The 24,028-nt window shown below is 41.5% G+C and overlaps 1 protein-coding gene across 1 annotated transcript in view; it reads left to right on the forward strand.

Annotated features, from left to right (window-relative positions):
* CLSTN2 (calsyntenin 2) overlaps positions 1–24,028 on the forward strand; it is a 246,235-nt gene that overhangs the window by 60,916 nt on the left and 161,291 nt on the right. Inside the window, exon 2 of the mRNA XM_070753284.1 lies at positions 13,158–13,280. Coding sequence (XP_070609385.1) covers positions 13,158–13,280 — 123 coding nt within the window. The remainder of the gene's footprint in view (positions 1–13,157; positions 13,281–24,028) is intronic.

Here is a 24,028-nt window from a genome sequence, read left to right on the forward strand (position 1 = left end):
ATGTACACATATGGCATATATACATAGAATTAAATAGCATATTTTGCATGTTCAGTAATAGTAAATAGATAGGGAAATTGTATCTCTTTGAGGCAAGGAGTGGCCAGGCACCCTAACTCTAACCCAAACCCTTGAGGTGACTGACGTCAAGTTGGCCAACTTTAAGCCAGTCACATGACCTTTAAGCCATCCCCGGCCACATGATAACCAAGCATCACCCACAATATAAGCCACAACCACAGTAGTAAAAATGTAGTGAAAATGGTAGTAAAATTTTTTGCAGCCCTTCACTGCTTATGTTTTATCACAGCTCAAATTGATTTATTTGACAGCTAAAAGCATGAGAATGTAAGAAGAACTTTTAATGGTATTAGTGAAACTTTTTATGCAGGACAATATCCTGATGAGATTTTTCTGTTGTCTTATGAAAAATGAAGATGTTTTCTTAGAGGCAGTATATGACCCAAATCTAAATGATAATAAATACCGGTATACTGTATATCATTGTTAGCTCTAATTTTACTTTTTAAATTCAGCAACTACTGAAAGAACAAGCAATTAGCTAACATTTTCTTTGTGTAACCAGTGGTACTATGAAAAGCATATGTTAAAAAGCCCTTCAGGATAAACTGAAATATTTTCTGCATGTCTGAGGTAAATGCAGTGTGTATATTATTGGATGAATTCTAAATTATCAAGAAAATTTTATCCCATTAAAATAATATTTCAATTACAACTTTGGACCCCTGGGCATGTTTAATTTATGCATGGTATGTCTGTGTGTGCGTCTGTTAGCATATGGGTTTTTTTAAATATTTAAATATTTTTAAATTTGTCTGTTTACTTATGATTTGTTTCTACATGTTGTGAGCCGCCCCGAGTCTTCGGAGAGGGGCGGCATACAAATCTAAGTAATAAATAAAATAATAAATAATAAATAAATAAATTGATCTGTGGAATATATTCCAGAGCTTTTTCGGATCTGCAATACTGATGCCACAGGTTACACAATTTAGTTCGCCGGTTCAGGGTCAGTGAGGGTTTCCGCCAGCTCAAAAATCTGTGTGCCACAGTAATTGAGGAAAAGGGCACGCTTGCGGCCGCTGTTGGCGTCTTTCATGCCGGCGGCTTCCAAAAAAATTTCAAACTTCGCCATGTAGGCTGTCCAGGTCATTCTTTCTGGGTCGAAGAATTCAGGTGGCTGGACTACCGACGGAGTAGCCATGATAGCACACGGAGGGTCGGTCTCCTCGTCGCCAATGTAATAACTCTCAAAAATAGGTTGAATCAAAAGCAAGGTTTATTTCTCTAACAGGACAAGGAAGTTCAATTCAGTCAAAAAGCAGTTTTGTATTGAGAGCGCTATACAATGACAGCTCTCAGTATTTATACAATTTAGCCCCAGCAACAGGGCAGCTTTACAAAGATAAATTTTTAGCGCCAAAAGCAGCCAACCAATCAACATGCAATAAACAAATCTGAACTTTTGACTTTTACCCTGTAACTGGGTAGGTAACCGGGCAAGATATCTAACAATTATGATAAAGATGTGTCCATGATTTTAGACAGGATTATAACACAACTCTGCCAATAGGAACTTTAAGCCTCTATTTCATTGTACATTTCACACTGATGAAACTATTTGTATTGTCTATCCACACATAAACGCCTAGTTATTTGCAGCTAAACAACAGAACAAGCTGTTGTTAGCAAATAGCTTTGGGAGAAAGGTATACAAAATTCATGACTGGGAAGTTTGAAGACATGTTCCAGGTCCCCTCCTTAAAACATTGTCATCCTAGGTCTCTTCTAGTTTTTGCTGCAAATAAAAAATCCACTCTTCTAATTAATTAGTAAACTATTTGGAGATGAAAGTCTTTCAGAATAAAAGTCAGGGTGGTGCAGTAGTTAGAGTGCAGCACTGCAGACTACTTCAGCTAACTGCTAGTTGTAGTTTAGCAGTTCAAATCTCACCCCACCCCACCCCGTCTCAAGGTTGATTCAGCATTCCATCCTTCTGAGATGGGTAAAATGAGGATCCAGATTGTTGGGCGCAATATGCTGATTCTGTAAACCCCTTAGAGAGAGCTATAAAAGCACTATGAAGCGGTATATAAGTCTAATTGCTATTGATATTGCTAAGGGAAAAAAACCCTATGCAGTAGTCTGAAAACACTCTGAAAAATGTTTTTGCCTCATTTGTGAGATTAAATAGGAGAACCAATAGAAATTTATGGAGAAATTAAATAAGAAGAGATGAAAAAGTCCTGAGAAGCTGTGTATTGTGAAGAGTTGCCTGCTGACCTCAAAGGACTGAGAGGATCATTTTCTGAATAGGTTTTGATTGCAAGCAGTGTTTCCTTAGAGTTGTTGATTGCTGAGGGAAAGTGCTTGAAAGATGGAAGGATTGCTTCCTGCTGAATACTTGAAAACTGAAGAGGAATATAAAAAAGTCAAGTTCCAGGGAATGGGCTTACCAAGACAATAAACAACAATTTGGCGAAATTCCTTAACTATGGCATATTTTTAAAAATAGAAAAGAAAAAGACCATTGTTTTAAACAAGGAAAATCTACTACTCAGAGCTACCAAAAAATCAAGTTTAAATAATTTAGATGAAATACAACAATATAATTTAATATACTTTCTTAAAATGGGAAGTGATTTTTTATTTACGTGGATCTCGTTAGATCTGATATTCATTTTTTCAGACTAAATTATTCCTATTCAATATGCTTGGTTGGTCTGTGACCTGCCAAAAATATTAATATATACTTACTCGGGGGGGGGGGGCTGCTGCCCAGATTGGGGGGGGCACACAGTGGGGTAGCAAAAATGGAGCTCCACCCCAGAACAATCAATTTGCACTAAAGATGTTGAAAATGCAGTGCATCCTGCATAAGCCACACCCACAGTAGTAGTAAAAAAATTGGTAGCCCTTCACTGTACTTACTACATAATTTATAGTATTTACACAATTTACGTCCCATCTGATTTCATGGATTCTGAGTGGCACATATAAAATCAATTTAACACAATCTCCAATAAGACATAATTAAGAAAACAGCAACATTTATGGCATTTATCAGCCTCTGGAGTAACTCATATTCAAGGGCAAGATGTAGTATGATTTCAAATAGATCTGATTTATTCAAACTCTACCCTAGCTATGCTGATTGGTAAAATTGATAATTCATTTAATTCATTGTTCAATTTTCTGACATTGGGTTTTGTAAGACAAAGGTACAGAACCAGTTTTGATTTGATGATGCAGATCAAATAATACTATATTGTGCTAAGGGAGATTAGATTAGATTTATTGGATTTATATGCCGCCCCTCTCCGCAGACTCGGGGCGGCTCACAGCAATAGCAAAAAACAGTACATAGTGACAAATCCAATGCCCACCAATCCAGTTACAATTTTAAGTTAAGAAATTCATAAAACAATCCCAATATATATAAAAACAAGCACACAATCAATCAAACAGCAAATGGTATGAAATTTAGATCCATTGTCTCTAGGTGCAGAGAATTTTGGTCTTCAGGCAGTTCTTTTCTCCAAAACTGACAAGACATAGAACAGTGTTGGGGAAACTTTTTAGCACAAAGTGCTGAAACGGGAGCATGCCTATCTGCATGCCAAAAACTGGAAGACCAGCTGCCTGGCATGTGTGCGCACTGGGAACATGATCTTCCAGTTTCTAGCTCATATATGTGCGCCAGCCACCCAGTCTTCTGGTTTCTGGTGCACATATGCGCGCAGAGACCAGCTGGTTGGTGCACATGCATGCACCAGAAACTGAAAAAGTGCCAGTGAAGTGCTGTCTGGACCGCCACTGAGAACATGCCGCCCCGAGTCTTCGGAGAGGCGCGGCATACAAATCTAAGTAATAAATAAATAAATAAATGCCAGTACAGCTCCCTCCTGCTACTTCTGCCTAGGGAGCATGATTGTTTTCCTGATGGCATGCCTCTTACTCCAACACTGGATGATGTTCTCCTGCATGGATTCCGCTCCTGCACAGCTCTGCTGCCCCAGAAGAGCAGTGGCAGCGGCAACTGCATGGCAAAAGCCCTGAGGGCTTTCAGAGGGCGCTTGGGGCTTTACCAGGTTCACTCATTGGCTGGCTCGATGATGTCATCCCATACTTAGATGTTGGCTCCACTCCATGAGAAAGGGTGTATCAGGTGAGAAGCAATGCCCCTTCTAGCCTATAGGACAATATGTTTTCTATGTCTCTTTAAAAAAGTGTCAGTCTTTGAAGATAATAATTTTTATTATAATCAATTATAGTTTTTTAATATAATCAATCATCATAAATATGAGTTAGTTGAAGTGTGGAAAGTGTGAAAAATTGTCATAAGTCACTTTTTTCGCTGCTATTTTGTAATTGAATGGCCACTAAACAAACTGTTGTAAGTCAAGGACTACCTATAATTTGTACTGAACTGCACTGTTCTACTGATCTTTGATTGTAATAAATTGATGTAGACAACAAACAATTCTAGCCTGTTGTTTTCTGTGTCTCTCTTCAAAAAAGTGACAGACTTTGAATATAATAAAGTTTTTTATAGTTCTTGCATAAAGATTTGGTCAATTTAAAGGAAGGCAATTGTTCCCACCAATTTCCTTGTTCATTCTCAGTCTTTGTAAGAATGATTCCAGATCCTTTTATGCCTAAAAGAGTCAAAATATTGCAATTCCTATTTATGCCAAGGTCAATTTGCAAAAACTACTGAAAGTTAATACTTGTAATGGAAAAGCTATTACAAGCCTATCCTATGGGAAGAAGAAAAGTCATTTGGGGATAACCCAAAAGGGACAGTGTTTACTGAATAAATAACATATACAGATAATTGTTTCCCACTTCCTTAGGCTCTACTGCCTCATTTTGCCTAACAATAATACTATCAACTTTCCATTTCAATGAAATTCCATTCTTATTTTCCCATTCCCAAAGGACCTTGCATGTTTGGAGCACTCGACAAAATGTAACCTACAATAGCTTTTTGGGTGTGGCAGGGGAACATCAAAGGCAATTTTTGCTTTTTTCATAGCTGTTCTCCAGGCCATATAAGATTATCTTGAGTAATGAAGATGAATCATTTGACATTTAATCTCCCGCATGATGGATATTAATATTCTGGTGTAGAATCTAAACGAAGCCTCAATTGCAACAAGGACAGTAAAATTAAAATCTAAATATAATGAATAGCATACTTTTTCATATTGTTATAACTGCCATAATAATGAATATCCAAAATAATTGAAAGAAAACAGGTGAGAAAGAGAGCACTAAAATGTATAAATTCTAGGCTACAGTTCTTGCATAATACATGGGGGGAGGAATGATAATTTGGCATGTAAAAAGCCCTTAAAGAGATATATTCTGTTTTAGAAATCTAAAGACCTGGAAAGAGGAAATACCATGCAAATTAGTTATGGATTATAGGATGTAGGAAAATATATCTAGTGGTATAATGTTCATAGTGCTTGCTTTATTATTTTATTAATTTCATTGTTATGAAATTAAACGAGTTTTTCCATCTCCATTTTATTATGATAACTAAGGTAATCTGATTATAAAACACAATTGTACTTTATGATAATCCAGAAAAGAATATCATAATAAATTTCACAATCCGAGTTCAATGATTTAATCCCTTCACAAAGCTAATGCAACCATTTGAATCCAGCTATTTAGACAATATGCAGGGAAAGGTTAGAATTCTGGATTTTGCAAAACTACTACTAGAATATCTTACCTTTGTAATGCTTCCTAGGACTGTTACGAATTGTAATTTATCAATGAGGCAGCAGTTGATTATCATTGTGTAAAATTTAACACAATTATACTGTATTCAGCCAAATGGATTCCTCTCGGTTTGGACTGGTTCACCTGAATCGGTAGCAACTTGATGGTGATGTCACGATGACATCACCAAACCAGTTCAGTCGACGCCAGTCTGTGGGTGGTGCCATCTTTTTATTTTTGAAATTTTTTGGATTTGTTAAAAAAAATGTTTTTTCCCCCTCCTAAATGCACAATTGCTGAGTTTCCAGCACTATGCATACATCACCATTCTGTTTTCGGCATTTGTGGGTGGAGTTTAAATTTTTCCCCCTATTGTCCTTCTCCTTACCAGGCCAGCATCTCCCAAGGCTGCTGCGGGGATGGGGGGGCAGCCCAGTAAACATCACAGCTTTGTGGCCCCCTCCTGCCACCAGGCAGCATCTCCTGAAGACTGCGGGGATAGGGGGGGAGGGTAGCATGGCTAGAAGCTTTCCTGATGGCCTGTCCCACTGCCAGCCAGCGTCTTCTGCCATTTGATCCACCCGTACTCCTCTTCCACCCTTCCAGAGGGCAGCCCCGGCCATCTGGAATCAACTCCCCCCCGGAGATTAGAACTGCTCCCACCCTCCTTGTCTTCCGTAAACTACTTAAGACCCATCTATACCGCCAGGCATGGGGGATTTGAGACACCTTTCCCCCAGGCTTATTATAATTTATGTTTGGTATGTATGTGTTGTTTGGTTTTTTAAATTGATAGGGTTTTTAGTTTTTTCTTAATATTAGATTTGTGCCTGTACAATATTGTTTTATCGCTTGTTGTGAGCCGCCCCGAGTCTTCGGAGAGGGGCGGCATACAAATCTAATAAATTATTATTATTATTATTATTTCATCTGGGGCATTTCATGGAGGGACAGTTATGCACAGCCATTTAGTTGTGTGGGACATTTAAACATGTGTCCAGGAAGCCAATTCACATGCCAGGAGTGGGGCTGGAGGAAGTCTCAGAATTTGCTTTGATATGCACGCAAGGAGAGTAGGAAAATAGTGGGTGTGTTTGTGAGGGTCAGGGCATTTCTCCTTCCAGCCTTTCAGGAGGCTGCCTCCACCCCCTGCCCCTGCCGTTTAAAGGCAAGTTTAATAAACACACCAAGAGATCCATTCAGTCACCCCAAATTAAGGGATTACAGGATTGTGAAAAAGGAGTAATGGTTGTCTATACAAACCAGTCAGCAATGAATGATGAATTCTTCTAATCTATTACTTTTTGTAAATTTTACAAACATTTACATTAACTGGACACTAAACAGTGTTAGTATTTAGTAACAGCGTTGTAAACTACCCTATACAACACTGTTACCAATCTGGGACTCAAGCAGCTAGTAACTAACAATACTAGACTCAACAGCTGCCTAGACCTCGTATTCTTCAGCAAAAGTGCAATTTATGGACTACACATAAAACAACCATTTTCCAACAGCGACCACAGCATGATTAACTTCAGCCTCAACCTATGCCACTCTAAGATTCACACTAATAATGCGACACCCAAGTTCAATTTTTAAAAAGCCAACTATGACCTAATAGATTATGATCTCTCAATTCTTTGACTAACTCTATTCTCTGGCTGTAACACTGTCGATGATCTCTACAACATATTCTTGCTTGAGGTCAAAAAAATTACAGACTACATGTGCCACTAATAAATACCATAAGCAAGAAAAACAACCTACGCATCTCAATAAGAAAACTATAAACCAAAGAAAAAAATATCTCGCAGAAAAACAAAAACGGTCATTTTGCCAACTTCAAAAACCTCTACCAAAATATATGCCACCAAATAAAAACAGAATGCTTCAATTACCACAGCAAACAAGAGGAAAACCTGTGCACCAAATCCAACCATACCTTCTACAATTTTGTAAATAGCAAACTCAAGGACTCAAGACCCATCCCACCACTAAAGCCACCCAACAGCAAGGAATGCTATGATGAATCAACCAAAGCTAACCTCTTCAACACATTATTTGGCTCAGTCTTTGTAAACAGCAATGGCTCATCCCCAAAATTCACTAATCGCACCTCAAACACTCAAAACGCCTTAACCCAAATTGATTTCACAGAAGATAACATTGGAAAAGCACTACGCAATCTTAAACCTTCTCTATCAATTGGGCCTGATGGTCTATGTGCATACTTTCTAAAAAAGCACGCCATGGCCATAGCTGAACCACTAAGCATAATCTTTGAAAAAGCATTCAGGAACAGTTCACTACCAAAGATATGGTCACAAGCAACAGTCATCCCCATCTTCAAAAAAGGATATCCCAGTCTAATTGAAAACTACAAACCAATCTCTCTATGCTGCGTTACATGCAAAGTCGTGGAATCAATCATAAACCAATCAATTACCCTCCACCTAGAAACTGACAACCTACTCTCTAACAAACAATTTGGTTTCAGAAAAAAATTATCTTGCAACCTGCAACTCCTTCACTGCAAAAATATATGAACTACACATCTCGATCAGGGCAAATCAATAGGTGCAATATATATTGACTTCAATAAAGCCTTCGACTCAGTGGTTCATGACAAATTACTTCTAAAACTCAAATCCTATGGCATCTCAGCATCCCTCTATAGGTAGATAACTGTGTTCCTATCAAACAGACAACAAGTTGTCAAAATAGGGAGTGCCATATCTAATTATGTTCCGGTTAAGAGCAGCATATCCCAAGGCAATGTGCTTGGACCAACACTCTTCATACTCTATATAAATGACCTTTGCGATCACATTACATCGCATTCTCTTTGCCGCCATTGTAAAACTTTTCAACACCATTGATAACACAGCTACTCTCCAAAAGACCTTGACTTTGTGTCTGAATGGTCAAACATCTGGCAACTCCAAATCTCAACCAAAAAATGCTGTGACCTATACATTGGCAAAAAGAATCAGAACACCACCGTACAAGCTGAATAAACAAGATCTTACAGATAACCCTCATTCTGTAAAAGACGTTGGAATACTCATTTCAAATGACCTAAGTGTTCAGGCCCACTGCAACAACATCACAAAAAGGCTTCAAGTGTTGTTAACTTACTCCTACGTAACTTTTGCTCTGGTAATCTCACCCTACTAACCAGAGCATACAAAACTTTCACCAGACCAATTCTTGAATATAACTCATCTGTCTGAAACGCACACCACATTTCGGATATAAACACTCTAGAAAATGTCCAGGGATACTTTACCAAAAGAGCCATCCACTCCTCCACCAGCAACAGAATACCCTACTCAACTAGACTTACAATCCTAGGTTTAGAAAGCTTAGAACTATGTCGCCTTAAACACGATCTAAGCATAACCCATAAAATCATCTGCTACAATATCCTTCCTGTCAACGACTACTTCAGCTTCAATCACAACAACACACAAGCACAGAACAGATACAAACTTAAAGTAAACTGCTCTAAACTCGACTGCAGGAAATACGACTTTAGTAAACAAATAGTTTATACATGGAACTCACTACCAGACCTAACCCCCCCAAAAAATTAAAATTAAAATAAGTTATTTATTAGATACAGATTTATAGTACATCAGAATATTGATTTAATTATTCTTTGGTACCATCTACCAGAATTCTGGCACATGATACTATTAAGCTAGGCATTATTCCTATAGATACATTTCTTGCTAAAAATCCATATTTTTCACCAAATGATATTGTAGCCTGCATTTTTGAGGTCCATTTAATTTCATTATATTGTTCATGGGCTATCAGTGATCGTTCCTATCGTGTTAATGAATTAGTATTTTAACTTTTTAAAAATAATCTTTTTAAAACTATTATTCATTCTATTTGAATTAAGTATTTTAAGTTGGGTGTTTCAGTCCAGTGCACTTTTATATATGTCCTTATTGATTAGAACTGTTATTTTTCATAATGATACTGTAATGTAATGATAATGCAAGTAATAGTCCTCATCTAATGATTTCTTGTCCAAGGACTAAACAAATTAATGTAATATATTTAGTGTGATCTTATAAGAGAATTGTTAAACTAGAACATTTACTTGTGCATTTTATTGCCCAAGTGGTAGTAAAAGTGAAACAGTTTTCACCCAACTGTCAGGGAAATGCCTAGTAATATGTGGGCAAGATTCCTGTTTTTAATTCAGCCATTTGAATTTGGAACAATATATTTTTAAAAAGCTGAAAAAATGTGCTGAGTAGCTCTAGAGAACACAGACAAATAAAAGTACATCTAAAACTGTCTGGAGAGCTCAGATACAAGAAGAAAAGGAACAAAGCAACTTTCTTAAAATAAATGTGTAACAAAGGCGGCTTAGCTGGATTAGAAACAACATTTGCTATTCTCCATACTTTGGAATGGGGCCAGCAGTCATGTGGGTATGTTGTAGCTGGTAAGCAAATCACATGGTTGTTAATTGAATCCAGCTTCCCACATTGATTTTGCTTGGAAGTTGTCCAGGAAGGTTGCGAATAGTGTTCCTGTGAGTGGGATGTGGCAATTGATGTTAATTGTGTATAGTTGCAAAGTGCCTGAATCATGATCGCATGACCATGAGGATACTGCAATAATTATATGTGTGATGATTGGTCCCTTTTTTCCAACTCTGTCCCAACTTTGAATGGTCGTTAAATATATGGTGATAAGTCAAGGACTACTTGTAGCAAATAGAATGTTGTCCTTTTTTCTTTGCACCAGTTCAGATTTCCTCACCTGCTGTCTTTTTTGTTTTTTCCTTGGGCTCCCACAAGAGAGGAGTTGAATAAATAATATCCAATACAATAGCATTTAATTTTTATATTTTGTTTTAAAATGATATGAAAATTCCAGAATACACAAACACAGTGTTAAATATGTGTATCTTTAAATATCTAAGGGCTTTCCCAGCCATGAAGAAGTGTAGTACAGTGATCCCTCTATTATCGCGAGGGTTCCGTTCCCAGACCCCTCGCGATAATCGGTTTTTCGCAATGTAGGGTTCCGGAAGTAAAAACACCATCTGCGCATGCGCACCCTTTTTTCCATGGCCGCGCATGCGCAGATGGTGGAGTTTGCATGGGCGGCGGGGGAAGACCCAGGGAAGGTTCCTTCATCCGCCTAGCAGCTGATCTGCTCGGCAGCGTAGCACCAGCGAGGAGCCGAAGATCCGGGTTTCCTCGCTGCCCACGGAAAGGGGAAACCCGGATCTTCGGCTCCTCGCTGGTCCCCAATTCCGCCAACATCAGGCTCTCCACACGCCCTTTCGCTGTAACACGAGAGCCTTCCGAAAACTCTTTCCGAGCGCCTCAGAGCAGCACCCCCACCCCTCTTTGATTCCCTCAACCCGCCCGGCCCCTCGCTCCCCTTTTCCACACTCCAACCGAGAGAGGAGTCCGCGCTGCTCCGGCTGCCGTGTCTCCTTCTCCGTCCTCCTCCTCTTCTTCCCCGCTCTTCCATCCTCCGCCGCCGAGGTCGCCAGGAAGGGAGAAGAAGAGTCAATGAACGGCGCCAGCCGCCGCCTCGCCCAACGCAAAGCGCAAGAGCCCAGACCCGGAGGCAACCCGCTCGCTGTCCGCGGCGCTTCGAGTTTCTCCTCCCGGAGGCGCGCTTGGCGCTCACTGCAGCCGAAGATCCGCGGACAGCGAGCGGGTTGCCTCCGGGTCTGGGCTCTCGCGCTTTGCATTGGGCGAGGCGGCGGCTGGCGCCATTCATTGACTCTTCTTCTCCCTTTCTGGCGACCTCGGCGGCGGAGGATGGAAGAGCAGGGAAGAAGAGGAGGAGGAGGGAGAAGGAGACACGGCAGCCGGAGCAGCGCGGACTCCTCTCTCGGTTGGAGTGTGGAAAAGGGGAGCGAGGGGCCGGGCGGGTTGAGGGAATCAAAGAGGGGTGGGGGTGCTGCTCTGAGGCGCTCGGAAAGAGTTTTCGGAAGGCTCTCGTGTTACGGCGAAAGGGCGTGTGGAGAGCCTGATGTTGGCAGAATTGGGGACCAGCGAGGAGCCGAAGATCCGGGTGGGGAAACCCGGATCTTCGGCTCCTCGCTGGTGCTGCGCTGCCGAGCAGATCAGCTGCTAGGCGGCCGCTCGAGAGCAAGAGGGGGAGAGATAGAGAAAGAGAGAGAAGGAAAGAAAGAGATGAGAGAGGGAGGAAGAGAGTGTGAGAGAGGAAGAAGCAAGATAGAGAAAGAGAGAGAGAAAGAAAGATGAGAAAGGAAGGAAGAGAAATGAGAAAATGATTGAAGCAGAGAATGACAGGAAAGAAAGAGAAAGAGACAGAGAAGTGACTCTTGGTGATGACGTATGACGTCATCGGGTGGAAAAATCGCGATATAGCGTTTCGCGAAGAACGAGATTGCGAAACTCGAGGGATCACTGTATTCATATTTCTTCTATAAAATCTCAAATGATCATATTGTTTATTATAGTCTTGCATGTTAGGAAAGTTAAATACATAGGTTCTCTGATTAAAATATTTAAGGTCAAGACATTGCTGTATTTTCTGTAAGAAGATTATACTGACTTTGCTAGGATTGAAAATGTTCAGCGAAGAAGGATTAACCAAAGTCAAGACAAGGATATGTTCACAGTATTTAATAATTGGTTATAACTACAACATGATGTTGTAAGAGTGTGAAGAATAAATTGTGGCCATATATTCTTCTAAATCATTGCTGGTTTTGGATGTGAACAGGCAAAGCTAAGTTAATGACTCCATTTTAAAATCAAAAGGAACGCAATGGAATTCCCACTTAAATCAAGAATAAAACAGTTACAATGATCTTAAAATAGCTAGTTATCTTCAATAGTTATTTTGGAAACATATTGTTATTGCTTATACAAAGAAAAACATACTAAGCCTGAATAAAATATCACAAAGAGATTACTATAGTTTGTTCAATGTTTCAGGGAATATGTTTAGCTGGTTTCCAGCTGAAATGACAGAAGATGTGACAATGAGCAAAATTCACTGCACCTATATATACCAGGCAAAGATGTGTAGATTAGCAGGCCATTAGAAGAATGTAAGAAAGAAAATTTATAATATATTTTTAGTGAAGTTGGCAAAAGCATATGATAAAGCAAATATGCTTTCGCTTGCACAGAACAGTTTATGTAAATGGTTGAAAGAAGAATGAAAGGTTTGAAAGGAATTATTCTAATTATTGAATTTGTATTATATATTGTTTTCTGTTGCTGTTGTGAGCTGTCCCGAGTCAGTGGAGAGGGGCTGCATACAAATTAAACAAACAAATAAATAAATAATTCTAATTTCAGAAGCAAGCATAAAAACTAAAAAATTAAATTAGTTTTGTTTTATATTAATGAAATATGTATTTATTTATTTTTTAGTAAACAAGCACAAGCCATGGATTGAAACATCTTATCATGGAGTTATTACTGAAAACAATGATACAGTCATACTGGATCCTCCATTAGTTGCCTTGGATAAAGACGCTCCTGTTCCATATGCAGGTAAAAAGTTCCATATGCAGGTACAATAAGTAATGTGTTTTCTGAGTGTTTTGGAACTTTATGATTGGTTTTAGTCACAATGTATTCTTTTGATAGTGTATCATCAATATTTATTTTATTTTATTTTATGTATTTATTTGTTTTGCTATATACAAAGATATAATAATACTATATTTATAAACATGATACTAGTAAAAGAGAAACATTAGTACAGGGGACGGAAAGCACTCTGGTGCACTTATGCATGCCCCTTAGTGAGCATGTGAATCACAACAATATGTGATTACTTAGTATTTATTATTTAGTATTATTTAGTATTTAGTATTTCATTTTAGAACCATTTGCCTTGGAATGCAGTAGTTTTATATTTGCTATAAATGTCTATGGAGATTCTTAGTCATCGAGGTCATAGTTGTATAAATCCTTCCATTCTCCACCATTCAGTCAAAGCCAAGGAAGCTTCTTGGATGAAAACCAAAATGTCTTCAAAGAAAAACAAATTCAGTTGCCTCTTGAAGAAGCACCTATGGAATCCCAAAGGTGCAATATATAGTCTAATTCAACATTGTTGAATAGTTTCTTAGTAACAAATATATTCTTGTCTAACTACATTCCTTTTAGGTAATAGTTTACCTAAAGCAGTGATGGCGAACCTTTTTTCCCTTGGGTGCTGAAACAGCGTGTGCGTGCTCGCTTGCACATTTCACCAGGCGGCGAAACAGCTTCCCCCACCCCCAGAGGTCCTCTGGAGGCCGGAAACGGCTTGTTTCCCAGCTTCTGGTGAGCCCAGTAGGCTCATGTTCCACTCTCCCCAGGCTCCAAAAGCTTCCCTGGAGCCAGGGGAGGGTAAAACGCCTTCCCTCATCCCCCTGGAGGTTCTCTGGAAGCCTCTGTGCAAGCCGAAAATCAGCTGGCTGGCACACACATGTACGTTGGAGCTGAGCGAGGGCAACAGCTCGTGTGCCAGCAGTTATGGTTCCACGTGCCACCTATTGCACCTGTGCCATAGGTTCGCCATCACTGACCTAAAGAGATATCAATAAAGTTTAAGAATATTTTTATTTAACATAACAAATAAATATTGGTAGATTCTTAGAAAGATTCTTTAGGATGTTTTTCAACCAAATATTTTTAACCAATTTTTCTAATAAGTCATTTGTATTGTAATCATTCAAGAAACAAATTATCTTTAGTTGAAATGTGTAATTTAGGATATACAGTGATCCCCCGTTTATTGCGTCCCCAACCATTGCGAACAGGGTACTTCACTATTTTTCAACCCGGAAGTCAAAATACCATCTACGCATGCGTGCCCGTGGGCACGCATGCGTAGATGGCAACCGGGAGATCAGCTGCTGGGCGGCTTCCCTGAGTCTTCCCCCTCTTGCTGGCGTCAGCGAGGAGTTTCCCCACCGCCCACGCAAACTCCTCGCTGCCGCCCGCCCTTCGCCCGCCCACGCCGTTCATTCTCGCCGCTTTCGAGCTGAATCCGGGAGCAAATTCGCTCGAAAGCGGCGAGAATGAACGGCGTGGAAAAGCCGTTCCTTGCCGTTCATTCTCGCCGCTTTCGAGCTGAATCCGGGAGCGAATTCGCTCCCGGATTCAGCTCGAAAGCGGCGAGAATGAACGGCGTGGAAAAGCCGTTCCTTGCCGTTCGTTCTCGCCGCTTTCGAGCTGAATCCGGGAGCGAATTCGCTCCCGGATTCAGCTCGAAAGCGGCGAGAATGAACGGCGTGGAAAAGCCGTTCCTTGCCGTTCGTTCTCGCCGCTTTCGAGCTGAATCCGGGAGCGAATTCGCTCCCGGATTCAGCTCGAAAGTGGCGAGAATGAACGGCGTGGAAAAGCCGTTCCTTGCCGTTCGTTCTCGCCGCTTTCGAGCTGAATCCGGGAGCGAATTCGCTCCCGGATTCAGCTCGAAATCGGCGAGAATGAACGGCGTGGAAAAGCCGTTCCTTGCCGTTCGTTCTCGGCGCTTTCGAGCTGAATCCGGGAGCGAATTCGCTCCCGGATTCAGCTCGAAAGCGGCGAGAGCCAGCGCCCCCCGGACCCCCAACCCGGGTTTGGGGGGCTGCTAGGAAGCCCTCCATGCCGGCGGCAAACAGCCGCGCCGCCCCCAATCTTCGGCTCCTCGCTAGCGCTGTGGGAATAAAAACACCATCTGCACATGCGCAGAAGGTGTTTTTACTTCCGCATCGCTACTTCGCGAAAACCCGCTCGTTGCGGGGGCTCCTGGAACGGAACCCTCGCAACGAGCGGGGGATCACTGTATTGAATATATTTAAAATGTAAGTATTGGCTATAATAAAATTAAAACTAAAATGATAATAAATGTAAAACAAAACCCCTTGTAAAGTACTATTTCATTGCTGTCTTTGCTCTTTCTACCTATTGAATATTAGACATTCTGCCCTTTTCATATTATTTATTAATTTGGATTATCAGGACTTTGGGGAAAGAACAGTTTGGTGATGTATGTCTTCTTAACTATTGTTACCAGATGATTTTTAATAGCACTGTTTATAACATTGGTTTTTTCCTACTGATTATCATATTTTCTATCTCACTGGGTTATAGGGATTCCTCCAAAATAAAACACTCTATTATCAGAATGTTGCACTTTTGATTACATAGCTAAATTTATCTTCCGTTAATAATATTAACTTGCCATTATTATTTTTATTTTTTCATCTTCTTTTTGCATTTCACTGTTTTACATTCAGATTCAATGTTTTTGTTCTAGTGAATTAATGAGGATGCAACTTAAGTTGTTCTTCAAATCCATTCTGAAATGCCTTTATCTTTTTGATTCATAGCTCTTATCATATCACAGCATTAAAGAAACTATGTTAAATATTTATATAAATAGGTGAAAAATATTTCATTTTAGGAGGTATTCATCTTACTTACATCCACTTCTTACATATCAATACAAAAATTTTTATTCCAATAAATATGATCTGTTTGGGAATAAATGTTTTTCATTTTCTCCCTTGAATTTGTCTATTAGCCCTTATTTAAAATATATTTTTTTGGGAAATGTGTAATGCTCACATGAAATAGTAACTTACAAATATTGATCAAAATATGTCAGAAGCATTGTATTGATTTTAAAAGCCTGGATGAATAAGAATATATGAGCCTTACAGTTTTAGATACCATACTCTATAGAATTAAGAGTTACACAAAGTCAAAGGGAGACTGTTACATAAATTAAAGCTGCAAATTCCCAGCTCCTTCAGTTTATTACTTATTTGTTGTTTGGAAGGCTGGCAATATATAACTCCCAAAATACTTCCTAGCCCCAGTTGCTGCTACAATCCCCTTGAACTTGTAATCAGAGACCAATTACTTTGATTATATCAGATAAAGAGGTATAGTGCTTAGTGGTTAGAATGCAGTATTGCAAGCTAATTCACTGCTCATTCCCAGGAGTTTGATTCTGAATGGCTCAAGGTTGACTTATCCTTATCCTTCCAAGGTCAGTAAAATCCAAATTGTTGGGGCAATATGTTGCCTCTGTAAAATGCTTATAAAGGGCTATAAAAGTAATGTGAAGCAATATATAAGTCTGAGTGCTATTGCTAAGTGCTAAGTCTAAGAAGTGGCAGTAGACAGTGGTTAGAACGCAGTACTGCAAAATGCTTCTGCTGATTGCTAGCTGACTGCAGTTTGGCAAATCGAATTTCACCAGGCTCTAGGTTGACTCAGCCTTCTATCCTTCCAATGTGGGTAAAATGAGGACCCAGATTGTTAGCAGAAATGTGCTGGCTCTGTAAACCATTCAGAGAGGGCTGTAAAAGCACTGTGAAGTGGTATAAAAAAATATATGAAAAGGGAAACTTTATCTGAGCCAAGATTTTGGCTGCCGTATAACCAGGAGACAAATCAGCAAATAAACAGCGTTATTAAAATAAACAAAGTCACAGAAACATAAAAAGAAAAAGGTGATTTCCTTGGTGTCTGGAAACCAGTGAAAAACTAGTTAAATGTGCAGCAGCAGCCAAAAAAGCCAATACAATCCTAAGCTGCATCAACAGGGGAATACACTCCAAGACCAGGGAAGTCTTAATACCACTCTACTATGCCCTGGTAAGACCACCCCTGGAGTACTGTGTTCAGTTCTGGTCACCACACTTCAAAAAAGACATTGAAACTCTGGAGAAGGTGCAGAAAAGAGCAACCAAAATGATCAGGGGTCTAGAAACCAAGACTTACGAAGAGAACTGCGGGAACTGGGCATGGATAGCCTAGAGAAAAGGAGGGCCAGAGCGGACATGATAGCAGTCTACAGGTATACGAGAGGTTGCCACAGAGAGGAGCGGATCACTTTATTCTCCAGGGCACCGGAGGGCCGGAGCAGGAACAACGGCTGAAAGCTGACCAAGGAGAGATTCAACATGGAGATAAGGAAGAACTTCCTGACGGTCAGAACGATCAACCAGTGGAACAACCTACCACCGGACGTTGTGAACTCCAATACTCTGGACATTTTTAAGAGGAAATTGGACTGCCATTTGGCTGGGATGCTATAGGGTTCCTGCTTAGGCAGGAGGTTGGACTTGATGACCCACATGGTCCCTTCCAAGTCTAACAATCAATCAATCAATCTAATCAATCAATCAAATAAATAAATAAATAAATAAATAATTCATTCATTCATTCATTCCTTAAATCATAAAGAATCCTTGGATTGTAAAAAAAATTCCATATCTCTGCTCCTGGCAGCTGATAAGAAGAGCAGTTAAGCAAGAAGCTAAGTGGAATGCAAAAGGAGTTATAAGTTCAAGATGATTAGGTTGTTTTTTGTCATAGCTATTTACTTTGCTTCTATTCTGACAACATGCCTTTTCTTAAAGTGAGGGTGGCTAGATTCCTTTTTCATCGCAGTGTTTTTATTTTGAAAATACACCCTCTCCCTCTAATTTCCCCAATGGTATCTCCCAAGTCTTCCTATCGCCAGACAGATGCTCCTCTGATGTTATGTTAATTATGTTTCACTGCAAAAACAGATATTTGTCAATCTCTTTATCTTTCTCCCAAAATATAAAAATCAGAGAACCTTCCTGAATCATTCCTCCAGATACCATGTTTTCGTGATACTAATTTGGCCTTTTTTTGGGGTGTGTGTGTTAAGGTACAGGAGGCAGCGAGTGTGATCACCTCATGGATGCTCAGCCTCTTAACCTTGACCTGCAGATCATCTGATCCAGCGAGAGGCAGAATTTCTGTTCTCTGGGTGCCTGGAGATATTTCCAGTGCAGTCTTGCTATCCCCAGCTCTGCCCACAGCACTAAGCAACCTTGCAGCCAAGGTCCCCTCTGTTCTGCAGCTCACCTTGTTGCTATGGAGCAGGTGGAGACCACGGCTTGTTCTCTGTGGCTGTTGTTTAGGCTCCTGGTACAATGAGGAGAAAGCCATGCACCCATCAAGAATTGCCCCCGCACTCTACCTAGCTGTTGCTGCTTGAGAAAAGAGGCAATTGTAGCAAGCGCATGCTTATCGTGGAAGCAAAGCACACTTGTCCCTTTTAAATTATCAAATGTTTCTGGGATTCTCTCTCTGTCTCTGTCTCTCTCTTCTCTCTCTTTCTCTGTGTGCGTGTGTGAGAGAGAGAGGGGGGGGGAGAGAGAAGAAAGATGACAGAGGAGTAACAAGAATTGTAGACAATGCTGTTTGAAAGAATTTTCTCTCCACCATTTCTCTTTCTGTCTGTCTCTTGATGAAATTGACAAAGGACAGGCAACCAGGTATTATTTATTTATTTATTGGATTTGTATGCCACCCCTCTCCGCAGATCCGGGGCAGCTAACAACAGTAATAAAACAGTATATGACAATAATCCAATACTAAAAACAGTTAAAAACCCATTATATAAAAACCAATCATACATACAGACATACCATGCATAAAATTGTGAAGGCCTAGGGGGAAAGTGTATCTCAATTCCCCCATGCCTGGCGGCAGAGGTGGGTTTTAACCAGCTTACGAAAGGCAAGGAGGGTATGGGCAATTCTAATCTCTGGGGGGAGTTGGTTCCAGAGGGCTGGGGCCACCACAGAGAAGGCTCTTCCCTTGGGTCCCGCCAAGCGACATTGTTTGGTTGATGGGACCCGGAGAAGACCCACTCTGTGGGACCTAACTGGTCGCTGGCTGACCTTCCTCCACCTCCGGTTTGGTGCCTTCTGGCCTCTGTGTGGGTAACCCCCACCTGGCCAATATGAAAGTGTCCCTATTGGAGCCGTTGATCCAAAAATCTGGTGGAACTGGTAGTGGTGGGGATGGTGATCCAGCCCAGACTAGGGATGGGGAGCGGGAAAGAGGAAGAAGTGAAGAGCCAGTAGAGCTGGGGGTGACGGAGGCAGAAGGAATCAACAAAGACGAGAAAGGCATGGTGACTTTGAGCATGCTGCAGTGGAGGTTCAAGTAGTGGTGTTCAGTTCCATCGAGACTCTCCAGCTGTTCAGAAGCTGCAAGGAAACAAGATGGCAAATCAGCTACCAGTGGCTTCTCTGCTCCCACTCCTGCCTCCAGCTCTCAAGCTGATGAGTGAAGTGGGAGGGGAGGAAACTCTTGTGGGCTGCCTGAAGAAGCTGAGCTGACAGCCAAGCTTCTAGCCAGGCACAACGGCTAGCCACTCGAAAGGGGACGAACCAGCACTGAGAGAAGACCCAAGGCTGGTGTTTGGATGGTGCAGGGAAAGTGGGCGGGGTTCTGACCCCACCTTCCCCTGCTCTCAGACTGGGGGCAGGCAATGTCTCTCTTTCGCCTTTTGCCCCAAACAGCTTCTCCACCTGCTTTGCCTCCAACCAAGCAGTGTTAGGCAGTAGCACTCCACAATCAGACTAGGATCATGTCCCCACTCCCCCTGTTAATTCTAAGGCCTTGTACCCACTTGCCTGTCCCGATCCAGCCCAGACACACATGGAAGTTTGCAAGCCACAATCTTTCTGCAGCTGCTCGGCATGCCTTGGAGCCGGGAAGTGGTGGCTGCGGCTGCAGCAGTAGCAACAGATTTTGGGAGGGAAGACCCAAGCAGGGTCCCAAACCTGAGCAGGAAATTGAGCTGGAGGTGGGGCAAGGTGAGTCTCCTTACCCGGTTGCCTGCCCTCTGCTGTTTTAATCAAGTGTGTGTGTGTGTATGTGCATGTTTGTGTGTGTGTGTGTGTGTGAGAGAGAGAGACAAAGGTTGCCTAGAATTGTGGGCAGAACTGCACTGGAAATATCTCGAGGCAACCAGAGAGACACAATTCTGGGCCCTTGTTTGATCAGCTGATCAGCATGCTGTGGTTAAGAGGCCAAGCAGCAACTTAAAAAAAGACCCCCCAAAATAAGGCCAAACTCATATCGGGGGGAAATGGTATCTGGAGCAATGGTTCAGGAAGGCTCTCTGGTTTAAGGGAAGGGTTGCCTTCTGTGCTGGCCCTGCACACCACTTCACTAGGATGGTTATTTTCAGGGGAAGATGTATATTTATGTATATACCAAAAATCAGTTTTGGCCTTGTTTTCAGGACATATCTTATTATCTTGGGAACATGGTAATAAGATGTTAAATCTATCTATTCAGCTCTCTCAATTGTGATATTAAAAAACCCGACACAGTAACTTCTTTTTTCAGATAATATTTGGTTTCTGGAATGCCTAAACTACAGAACACCAATAAATTTTAAAGTTCAAATTAAGTTCTAGTCACTTTGGAGAGACTTTTGCTTTGCTTCACTTTAGAAAGCCTAATGCATTTTTAAAGTTTCCTGATACGTATCTAAATTTGGATGAGTTCTACACACATCCCTAAAAACCTAAAAGTATATTCATGAAGCCAAAAGTACCATAGCTGTCAATCAGTTGCAGCCAATATACTTAAAAGGATATTATTGCATTATACATTAAATGGCTTCCTTGAGGATAAATTTATGAAACTGGTGATGCTGGTGCTAAAATTTATTCAATTAAACCATATTCCATACTCCAGTTAATAAACTGCTTCAGGAAATGGCTGGATTAGAAAATTCTTGAGAAGCTTGTGAAAATTAGTGAGGTTGTGTATTTGCCCTTCATTTTTTCAGTGGAAGTTATTTGTTAACAATCAAAATTTTCCTTCCTAAAATGATACCTTGAAGAGAGATTGCTGACTGCTGGGGTCCATTTCAGTCTAAACTATGTTATGCTATGAATATCACAAATCAGGAAAATCATTCATTATTTTCACCAAGGCCGTCTTGGTGACTTGAATTTTGCAGATGATGCCCTATTTGAGGAAGGTAAAATGAAACTAGAAGAAGTGACGACTGCCTTAGATGAAGAAGCAACCAAAATTGGCCTCGGCATAAGCGCCAAGAAATCAAAGATCATGTATAGTATATGCAGCTCCACTGCACAGATAAGGGGAAATCGCCTTTTTACATAGTGTAAATGGAGATGCAGAGATGGATGTCAAGTGCTGCAATGGAAAGCAACAGCTGTTTTCCAGAGGATGAATAAAATCTGGTTCTCATTATCTATATCATTGAAATTTAAACTCGATTTATTTATTTATTTATTTATAAATCAGATTTGTATGCCGCCCCTCTCTGCAGACTCAGGGAGGCTCACAGCAATAATAATACAATGTAAACAAATCTAATATTTAAGTTAATTTAAAAACCCCAATTTAGAAACCAATCATACATACTAGCATACCATGCATAAATTTTATAAGCCTAGGGGGAGGGAAAGTGTCAATTCCCCCATGCCTGATGACAGAGGTGGGTTTTAAGGAGCTTACGAAAAGCTAGGAGGGTGGGGGCAACTCTGATATCTGGGGGGTGTTGGTTCCAAAGGGTCGGGGCCGCCACAGAGAAGGCTCTTCCCCTGGGTCCCTCCAAACGACATTGTTTAGTTGACGGGATCCGGAGAAGGCCAACTCTGTGGGACCTAACTGGTTGCTGGGATTCGTGCGGCAGAAGGCGGTCCCGGAGATATTCTGGTCCGGTGCCATGAAGGGCTTTATAGGTCATAACCAACACTTTGAATTGTGACCGGAAACTGATCGGCAACCAATGCAGACTGCGGAGTGTTGGTGTAACATGGGCATATTTAGGAAAGCCCATGATAGCTCTCGCAGCTGCATTCTGCACAATCTGAAGTTTCCGAATACTTTTCAAAGGTAGCCCCATGTAGAGAGCATTACAGTAGTCGAGCTTCGAGGTGATGAGGGCATGAGTGACTGTGAGCAGTGACTCCCGGTCCAAATAGGGTCGCAACTGGTGCACCAGGCGAACCTGGGCAAACGTTTGTTTCTATAGTGATGCGACAACCATTTATGCCAAGACTTGGAAGGTGTCAGCAAGAGGAAGGTGTTAACAAGAAGCTTGACGTCTTCCAATAAAGATTTCTTTGCTGGATCTTAAAGATTCACTATTTTGATCATATTACTAATAAAGAAGTGCTCCAAAAGAGTTTCTCTTACAAACGGCATAACATTGTCATATGCCGAGGACTCCAACTTGTAGTCACATTCTCCATAAGGAGAACAATAGAATCCTCAAGATAGTAATCAGCTGGACCTTCCCAATGCCAAAAGAGGACCTCCTTGAAATACATGGCGAAGAATGTTCATGGAAGACTTAAAGACTGTAAACATCATAAGGGAAGATGCTGAAGTACTTACCCAAGACTGAAAATGCTAGAGCTCTTTTGCTGCCCAATATGCTACATAGCATGGAAGGATCTAATATTAATGCTAAAAATTGACTTTTCTTGTAATGTTTACAGTAAATCGATCATCATAGAATTTCAAGAACTTAGATTGAGGTTTACCAAGGTCTATTCTAAGAAAGCTTTAATAGTCTGGAAAGGTCTATGCACTTACAGTGAAAATAACTAATGATGACTAACAAGTGTGATCTCTTCACTGCTATTCCTACTGTCTAAGACAGTGTTTCCCAACCTTTTTTGAGCCGCGGCACATTATTCATGTTTTCAAAATTCTGGGAACACTGAAGGGGGGCAGGGGGCGGGGCTAAAGAAAAGTTTGGACAAAAAAAATCTCTTCCTCCATTTCACTCTATTTCTCCCTCCCTCTTTCTCTCTCTTCCTTCCCTTCTTTCTCTCTCTCCATCCCTCTTTCTTTCTTCCTCTTTTTTGCTCTTTCTCTCTCCCTCCTTCCCTCCCTCCATGTCTTTCCCTCTCCCTCCTTCCGCCCTCTCTTTCTCTTTCTCTCTTTCTCTCATTCTCTCTCCCCTCCTTTCTCTCTCTCTCTCTTTCTTTCTCGTTCACCATGCTGGCAACAGAGAGAAAAAGAAAGAGAGAGAGAGAGCTGGAGAGAGAATGGAGGGCGCCGTTGTCTTCGCCTCCGCCCGCCGGCTCTGCAGCTAAGAGGCAACAGCAGCCATCAGCCTTCTCGCCCTCCCAGACGTTCCCAGCGCCCGGCCACGCGGCGCCTCCCATTAGCCCGGCTGACCTTTCCCTGCTGCCGTTTTCTCTTCATGGCGCAAAGCCACACAGTCCCGGACTCCCGGATCGCTCGCTTTTCCGGCCAGCAAGCGCAGCGCGGCGCTTTCCTGGGCAGATGGCTTTGCTGACCGGAGAAGCGAGTGAGCGCCATGAAAACGGCAGCAGGGAAAGGTCGGCCGGGCTAACGGGAGGCGGCGCGCGGCCGGGCGCTGGGGACGTCTGGGAGGGCGAGGGGAGCCGGTGGGCGGAGGCGAAGACAACGGCGCCCTCCATTCTCTCTCCGGCAGCGAAGGAGAGGGGGCGGATGACGCCCCA

Source organism: Erythrolamprus reginae, chromosome 5 (genome assembly GCF_031021105.1).
Source record: "Erythrolamprus reginae isolate rEryReg1 chromosome 5, rEryReg1.hap1, whole genome shotgun sequence".
In the NCBI taxonomy this organism is placed as follows: Eukaryota; Metazoa; Chordata; class Lepidosauria; order Squamata; family Dipsadidae; genus Erythrolamprus; species Erythrolamprus reginae.